General features: G+C 36.1%; 1 protein-coding gene across 1 annotated transcript in view; it reads left to right on the top strand.

Moving 5' to 3' along the window:
* The first annotated feature begins 684 nt into the window (after positions 1-684).
* LOC107681798 (uncharacterized) overlaps positions 685-9,053 on the top strand; it is an 11,328-nt gene continuing 2,959 nt past the window's right edge. Inside the window, exons 1-15 of the mRNA XM_016478142.1 lie at positions 685-738; positions 815-865; positions 944-1,000; positions 1,085-1,132; positions 1,221-1,298; positions 1,378-1,428; positions 2,386-2,436; positions 2,683-2,736; positions 2,811-2,909; positions 2,989-3,042; positions 3,126-3,206; positions 4,660-4,746; positions 4,898-4,937; positions 5,019-5,073; positions 5,902-6,235. Coding sequence (XP_016333628.1) covers positions 1,106-1,132; positions 1,221-1,298; positions 1,378-1,428; positions 2,386-2,436; positions 2,683-2,736; positions 2,811-2,909; positions 2,989-3,042; positions 3,126-3,206; positions 4,660-4,746; positions 4,898-4,937; positions 5,019-5,073; positions 5,902-6,235 — 1,011 coding nt within the window. The 5' untranslated portion in view covers positions 685-738; positions 815-865; positions 944-1,000; positions 1,085-1,105. The remainder of the gene's footprint in view (positions 739-814; positions 866-943; positions 1,001-1,084; positions 1,133-1,220; positions 1,299-1,377; positions 1,429-2,385; positions 2,437-2,682; positions 2,737-2,810; positions 2,910-2,988; positions 3,043-3,125; positions 3,207-4,659; positions 4,747-4,897; positions 4,938-5,018; positions 5,074-5,901; positions 6,236-9,053) is intronic.

The raw sequence follows: 9,053 nt of genomic DNA, 5'->3' as shown, positions 1-9,053 counted from the left end.
ATTATGAATTGTGCATATAATTGATTGTTTCTTCTTGTTGTTTATTTGCTTATGGGTTGACAAGGCTAATCCTGAAGCAAAGGAGGAAATACCACATCTTAAGGTAGAATGGTTTTCAAAACAGTATATTATAGTTTACTATTTACTGGATACTCTTTTTTTATTTTTAAGTGTAAATGTGGCAGTGTTATTTTACAATCACTGATATATTTTTATTGTATTAATAGTTTAAATGAAATTGTATTTATATTTACACATTTTGTTTTTGTTTGTTTTTTATTAGTTAAAAATATATTGTCAAACTATGAATGCAATCTTTAAAAACAAACAAAAATAGCATAACATTTCGGCAAAGAAGTGCAAAAGCATTGCAAAGATTCTGAACTGTGCGCTCAAGGATGTTGTAGATGCATGTTTGTTTTTACTACTATTTTTATGCATTTGTTTTTTATTTCAAGGGACAAAAATATATATATATATATTTTTTTTTTTTTTCGTTTTCATGCATGTTTTAAGTGAAGAAGATGTCCAGCATCATGAATAAACCAGATCTCTTTGAGTTTTAAGGGATTCTGTTTCGTGTTTATTTTGGCAAACGTTGCTGTTCATCTTTGCATCTCATGCAAACATATTAGTATAGTGTGTTTACAGTAGATGTGTGTGACGTCTGTGTTACAGGAGAGTGATGACTCTGAGCTGAAGGGAGCTTGTGGATTCACTCCTCCTCCAGATCTGAAGGTTTGTCCGAGTCGTGTGGATCTTCATCAAATCCTCCGCTTTGTGTCTGTATGTTTAACATTCACTGTGCTTTTAGGATGATGACGGGTCTGATGATCTGAAGGGTTACAAAGCTCACGAGCTGAAGGTAGAGAAGACGTCTACATGAGAACATGGGTTTGATTTCTGTGTCCGTTCACTGATATCCTCGAATATATGTTTTTAGGAAGACACATTACTGAAAACTGAAGCTGGACGGAGTTATTCACCCAACAACGTTCAGGTTCAGACTACTTATTCTCACACAATCTCATATTCTGCTCAATTCTGGTGAGATTATTGTTTATATGACTCGTGTCTTTTCTAGAGTTCATATTCTAATGGCTTTATGAGTCCTCCTTCGTGGGATTCAAAGGTAAGAAACAGCACTAATTATTAAACGTACTACAAAAACAAGATTCAAAAATCCATCAATTCTGCTCATTCATTATGTTTTTTTTCAGGCGTCTGATCTGGAGACGGATCTCTTCACAGCGTCAGACAGCTATGAGAAACATCCGGAGATGACAGACTGTCGACCGGTGAGCTTTCAGAAAGCTCTTATGATCGCTGTGATGATTTTAATTGCATTTTAACTTTGTTTCTTCACCGTTTGTGCAGAAGAAATCACTGAAGTTTAAAGTCCCTCGCATTCATCGCAGACATTCAAAGGTAAAGCATCAAACTCAGAGCCGAGAGAAAGAGATTCTTTTAGTTATTCTTCCATTTTTGTTTTAATTTTAAAGTTTTAGCACATTTGTTTGTCATTTTGATTAGTTTTTGCTTTTATTTTATAGTTTATACTAATATTTTGAATTCATTTTTATTTTTATATCGTCCACTTTCATTTTTATTTTAGTTCACATTTTAGTATCTTTTTTGTGTTTTTGTCATTTTCCTAGTTTTTTTATATAATAGTTTGTTCATATTTTGAATTCATTTTTATATCTTCCATTTTCATTTTAATTCACGTTTTAGCTATTTTTTTGTGTTTTTGTCATTTTAATAGTTTTTTAATATAATAGTTTGTTCATATTTTGAATAAATTTTTATATCTTCCATTTTCATTTTAATTTTAGTTCACTTTTTAGCTATTTTTTTGTGTTTTTGTCATTTTCATAGTTTTTTAATATAATAGTTTGTTCGTATTTTGAATTCATTTTTATATCTTCCATTTTCATTTTCATTTTAGTTCACGTTAGTAATGTTAATGCGTTTTATTAGTTGTTTTAATATCATATTAAATATTAATTAATATAAAAATATAAAAATTGTTATGATACTATAAAGCTATATCTTTTTTTATTCGTTTAAATTTCAGTTTAAATCATTTTAATACTTCATGTTAAATTTAATGAAAATGAGACAAGTTGCCTTGCTGAACTATTTTTATTCTATTTTATTTGATTTAACATTTATTTTATTTCAAGTAATGTTTTTTTTAAGGTTTTAGTTGTAGTCCACAATAAACCCCTGGCTTTAGATTGCTTAGATAGATCATTCAAAATATTCTGCCCATTTATTGAATATTAAATGATCTACAGTAGCAGTAATTTATATTTATTACTTAAAAGAGCAACTGAAGCAAACACAAAGTTGCCAGAAATCACTGATGTTTGTGTTTTCTAGAGTATTGAAGACCCTGAGATCAAGCAGAGCAAAGATCGTGACGCTTCAGAGGTGAACAAAGCTGTTATTAACTTCATGTTTCAAATATGTCAAAATTTCACTTCATCTCATTTCAAGGGAATATTCTGGGTTTACTGCAGATTGTATGTACATCTATCTCATGTAGTGTGATACTGTATGAGGTTTTTCTTTCTTTCTAAACCAGTGACAAGTCAGTATTATTTTCTGCAGCCAATTTGTGTCGATTGTAGTCCATTTCCGATTATTTTCCCAACTAAATTTCTAAAAATGTTGCAGATGAAGAAGCCGCCTCTTCTTAAAGTGCCGCCGCTGCCCCACCGAGACTCAAAGGTGAGCGACTGCTTTCTTCTGAACTCACCGTTTAAGCGTCAGGATTTTGATGATATTGTCATGGATGTCTCCAGAGCTTGGAAGATGACGAGTTCCCTCAGAAGGGTGCAGATCTGTTCAAGGCGGGAGACGTAGAGCTGGCGGAGGACGCAGGCTGGGAGGAATACACGCCGGTAACTTTATCATTTCATTTTCATGCTTTTGCTGGCGTTCACAAAAACACGTTTAACGCTGAAGGTTCCTCTCGCTCAGGATAATAAACCACAGAAACCTAAAGAGACTGACACACATCGCAGAGGGTCAAAGGTAAGTGTGCGTTCGTCTTCAACGACAGTCAACTCATTCACTACATCTTCATCTCATATCATCTGTCGACCTGCTTTTCTCAGACTGAAGACATGAAGGAGTTTCCTGAAGAGTTTCTGGATCCTCCAGGGGCCACGGCTGGAGACCTGTCTGATGCTGCTAAGGTACATATCAATGCTCATTTTTACAAAGATGTATACATACATTACCATTCAAATCTTTGAAAGAAGTGTTTTCTGTTCACCAAGGCTGCATTTATTTAACCAATCTGCATGGAATGACCCTCTACAGTAATCAAAGTATCTCTTAACTCTTAGGATCTGTATTATCTTTTAGTCTACCTTTGTAAGATTAAGACCATTGTACCACTCGCCCTGAGACTATTCAAATGATACCAAACACGACTGTAAATCTTATTTGCATTCATATAGAACATGATATTCTTGACCATTCTGAGTGTGCTGGGTGAAGAGAAGGATGGGTGAGGGGAAGGAAGGGGATGAGGAGGAACCAATGCATATGTGAGAGACATTTTCCCGCATTTTCTCTCAGTGAGATGTGGAGACAGATGTCTGTATGTTAATGCACTGTGTGTGTATTGTCTGTCTCAGAAGATCAAAGTGTCTGAGGTTCTGTAATTCTTACACAGGGAACACACATACTGATAAGAAATGTATAGCTTGAATGCACTGTAAGTCGCTTTGGATAAAAGCGTCTGCTAAATGCATATATCTCTTAACTCTTAGGATCTGTATTATCTTTTAGTCTATTTTTATTAAGACCATTGTACCACTCGCCCTGAAACTATTCAAATGAAACCAAACATTCATATAGAACATTATATTCTACCATTGACCATTCTGAGTGAGCTGTGTGAAGAGAAGGATGGGTGCGGGGAAGGAAGGGGATGAGGAGGAACCAATGCATATGTGAGAGACGTTTTCCCGCATTTTCTCTCAGTGAGATGCGGAAACAGATGTCTGTATGTTAATGCACTGTGTGTGTATTGTCTGTCTCAGAAGATCAAAGTATCTGAGTTTCTTTTATCCTTACAGTATAAATCTCAATTTCGAAAAATTGACACTTAAGACTGGTTTTGTGGTCCATGGTCACAAATAATATTTCAATTTAAAACAGTTGTTTTCTATGTGAATATCTGTTAAACTGTAATGTATTTCAGTGATGCACAGCTGAATTTTCAGCATCATTACTCCAGTCTTCAGTGTCACATGATCCTTCAGAAATCATTCTAACATGCTGATTATTAGAAACATTTCTGATTATTATCAATGTTGAAAACAGGTGTGCTGCACAATATTTTTGTGGAAAGCGTGATCTATTTTATTTTTCAGGATTCACAGCTGAATAGAAAGTTCAAAAGAACAGCATTTATTTGAAACAGAAATTTTTTGGAACTTTACAAATGTATTTACTGTCACTTTTGATCAGTTTAATGTGTCCTTGATGAATAAAACTCTATATTTCTATACATATTTGATTACATGTACATATATGAAATTTGACCTAGAAAATCGGGCACGATTTTCTGGATATGATTATTGTTAATAAAAGGTATGAAATTGCTAGTCATTTCTCTCATCCTTGTCTCTCTGTAAGGCTGAGTGGATGTCGGCTCAGATGGACATGAGACGACTGAGAGTTCAAGAGGAAGAGCAGCAGCAGGAGGCAGAGGATGATGAAGGGGTAATCATCCTTCCTCATCATGTTTACTTTATTCCATTCATTATGTCTGTAGATTCTGTTTATGCTGTAGCACGTATTTGTGCTCATTTCCATTCACTTTCTCTTGATGTGATGTTGAGTCTGTTGTCATAATTGTGTGTTTTATTGGCAGGACACTGACAGTCTGATGGAGTGGTGGAATACAGTCGAGTGTGAGTTCATTAAATCATCCACTAATTCACCACACACACATCAGATCTGAGCCGTTTAACATTCAATCTTTGTATTTTCAGTTTGGGATGAAATACCTGCTAATGAGACGATCAGCACTAAAGAAGAAGAGACCATGTAAGACTTCATCAATGATCTTCATGCTGAAAACAAAAAAATCATGTTCTCCCTCAGTATTTTTCTCTTGTTTTCTATTTTATCAATGATTGATTGATTGATTGATAAGTTTTGTTTTCTGGAAAAAATATCAAAATTAAGTGCATTTTTACTTTACAAAGAAAAAGAAGCTTAATTTGAAGGCAAAACAAGGTTCTTTTTCAGATTTTTTTTCTTGTTTTAAGGGAGTATATGCTTAAAACAAACACACACACACACACACACATATATATATATATATATATATATATAACCACAATATTCTGAGTGCACTGGCAGATATTTGTTCACACTTAATTTTAGTAAAAAACAAGACTTATTATCTTAGTCATTTTGAATCTTAAGTAAATGTATTTTGTACATTTTACATTTTTAAATAAAGATACATTTACTTGAGAAGTAGGTAAATGGACTGTTTTCTGAAAAACAAAACATTTTGTGAGTTTGTGTTTAAAACTAAAAATGTCTGCCGATTGGGTCAGAAAAATAATCTTGCTTTTGAATTAAGTTTATTTCATACTCATTTGAATTTGATACTTTTTTATGAAAACAAGACTTAACATCTTTAAGTCATTTTGCTACAGAATCTTGATTTTGTTTGTATTTTTGTATTTTTTCCAGTACAAATATCTAAAGTAAGATAATCATTTTTTTTCAGCGTTGATAAACCATCTGATGATCTGGTCCTCTAGGTGTCTAGTTTGGTCTTGACTCCATCTCTGTTTTCAACTATCACACAGAAGCCAAACACTCAGTCTTCATTAAGCCGTTCTCTGTGTCTCCTGTCAGATCGTTTAAAGCGGTCGCTGATAAGGTCCACCGCGGTCTCCGCGTGTATCTGAAGCTCTTCATGGAGCGTGCCGAGCTGCTCTACCAGCACGTGCTGATCTTATACGACATCGCCGACGACCTCAGCAACTTCCACCACCGCACTAAAATCGCAAACATCACGGGAGGAACGACCACCGCGGTGGGAGGAGCCACGGCCATCGCAGGGCTGGCGCTGGTTCCCGTCACGTTCGGAGTGTCCATCATCATCTCGGCCATCGGACTGGGCGTCGCTACAGCGGGCGGCATCACGGCCGCTTCCGCCACCATCTCAGACACCATCAACAACATGCACGTGCGTATGTCCAGTGCTGAAGTGCACATGCACCCAGTTAATTAGTCAACCGGATGCTATTCTAAAGCCATATTAGGCTACTTTTCTTTTGTTTTCTTTTTTTCGGATCACAAAAGAAGAAATTATATATATATAAAAAAATAATAATAATGCTTGCACTTGTCCATTTAATGAATTGTAAACTTCTTCAATATTCAATAACACTCTAAAAAATGCTGGGTTAAATACAACCCAGCGCTGGGTAAACTATGTGACCCTGGAGCACAAAAGCAGTCTTAAAGGCAGGGTAAGCGATTTCTGGTAGCCAATGCTGATATTTGAAATCACCAAAACAAACACGCCCCTACCCGAAAAAGGTCTTGCCCCTATTTTGATAGCTCCGCCCCACACATACGTACGCAACCCAGGCAACGATTAGTTCTGTGAAACAAAGCAAAACCAATGTTACACCGTGTCTACATCAGGCGCGAGCGGCGTGGCGCAACAAATCCCCGACAGAAAACTGCTGCCGGGTTCTATTTATGACGTGCTGACACAAATTTCAAATGGTTTTCAACGGTCGTTTGATCGCGTCCAGTGTAGGCAGACTTTAGCTGTTGTAGACACGGTGTTACTCACCTATCGAGAAGAAACAAAGCAACCTCGGCGTCCGATCGCAGGCCTCCGCTCCTTGAGTTCTCTCCAGCGCTGGAAAGCTGATCCGATATTTACACGGGTCCTACTTCTTGCCTTATCGTTCCGCAGACGTTTTCCTCTTTTGTTTTTTATCCGCCATCTCTATCTTTCTGTCGCTCGGCTCGGCTCGGCTCGGCTAATGTCCGTCCTGTGCACTGAAATCGCTCTCCTCCGCATCACGAGTAGACACGCCCCTTATTGCTGATTGGCTACACGTTTGTTTTGCTATTCTGCCCGAAATCAGTTTTCTAAAGCGTTTTTGAAAAATTACATACCCTACCTTTAAGTCGCTGGGGTATATTTGTAGCAATAGCCAAAAATACATTGTATGGGTCAAAATTATAGATTTTTCTTTTATGCCAAAAATAATTAGGATATTAAGTAAAGATCATGTTCCATGAAGATATTTTGTACATTTCCTACCGTAAATATATCAAAACTTAATTTTTGATTAGTAATATGCATTGCTAAGAACTTCATTTGGACAACTTTAAAGGTGATTTTTTCAATATTTTAAATTTTTTTGCACTCTCAGATTCCAGATTTTCAAATAGTTGTATCTCAGCCAAATGTTGTCCTATCCGAACAAACCATACATCAATGGAAAGATTATTTATACCTTAGAGGTAAGGTATAAATCTCAATTTCAAAAAATTTACACTTAAAGGGATAGTTCACCCAAAAATGAAAATTCTGTCATCATTTACTCACCCTCATGTCGTTCCAAACCTGTATGAGTTGCTTTCTTATGTTGAACATTAAACTATATTTTGAAGATTGCTGGTAATCAAACAGTTGGTGGTTGCCATTGACTTCCATTTTTTTTTTCCTAGTATGGAAGTCAATGGCAACCACCAACTGTTTCATTTTTGGGTGGACTATCCCTTTAAGACTGGTTTTGTGGTCCAGGGTCACATATGGACAAGCCCAGCGATTGGGATGTTTTGACCCAGCGGTTGGGTTAAACATTTAACCCAACTGTTGGTTGAAAACAATCTAATCGCTGGGTTTGTCCATATTTTACCCAGCGCTGGGTTGTATTTAACACGGCATTTTTTAGAGTGAAAAAGGGTTCAAATGTCATAAAATTATCCCATGCAACTCATTCTGTATTCCAAGTATTCCTAAGCATATGGTAGGGTTTGCCGAGAAACACATCTAAAATGTAATTGATTAGTAAGTGAAAATCTCCAGTCGTCGCATGTGTGCATTTCTACGAGAGCGCAGCAGTTTACGCCGGCGCGCCTAGGAAAAGCAAACAAGAGAGTCATTTTGTAACATCAAGACAAACAAAACTATGACTTGAAACAGAATACTTTCTTTACTGAGGTGAATACCTCTGTTCTGAGACAGTATTATACAGCCTAGAATACGCGCAAAGAGCGCTCCATCTGTAAACACTAAAAGCTGTCATTCGCTTCAGTTCAGTTAATCCGTGAAGCTGTTTTATTAATCTCTAATTTACATCGTATCTACATGTTGTTATAATGAGAGGATTCGCGAGCTTGCAGAACTCAACACTTGACAAAAACTCGCCATTTTGAGCGAGAACACAACAGAACACAAATACACACTGGAGCATTTGCCAAATATCAGATGGGGCCCCCTGATTCCACAGGGGCCCTACGTGGCCGCTTACCTTGCTTATTGTTTAAGTCTGCCCCTGCATGCACCTGTTTTATGATTACAACATTTTAAGGTAAAAAAAAAGCCTTTTCTGCCATCTTACTTATGCTGACTTGGATCAGGGTTTATGTGGATCTTAAAGAGGTCTTAGAAAGTCTTAACTTGCTAAACATCCTTAAATCAAGATACATTTACTTAAGATGCAACGTGAACATATGAAGTCATGTTGAACACATTGCTTTCTGAGAAATGTAAAAAAATTAAGTGAGTTTATGCTGAACCCAAAAACAAATATCGATCAGTGAGGAATGAAAACTTGTTTCCCTTTTAATTAAGTTTATTTTTCTGTCTCTGTTGGCAGATATTTGTTGTTGTTTTAATCACAAACTCACTTTCTTTTGAAAAAATAACTCTGATATTTTCACTGGAAAACAAAGCTCAATTACTTAGGTCTTATAAAGGTCTTAAAGTCTTACATTTGCCCTCAATTCAAACCTGCAGAATACCTGATACATAT

Source organism: Sinocyclocheilus anshuiensis, unplaced genomic scaffold, assembly GCF_001515605.1.
Source record: "Sinocyclocheilus anshuiensis isolate Anshui unplaced genomic scaffold, SAMN03320099.WGS_v1.1 scaffold2119, whole genome shotgun sequence".
Lineage (NCBI taxonomy): Eukaryota > Metazoa > Chordata > Actinopteri > Cypriniformes > Cyprinidae > Sinocyclocheilus > Sinocyclocheilus anshuiensis.
This window is presented reverse-complemented; position numbering and strand designations above follow the sequence as displayed.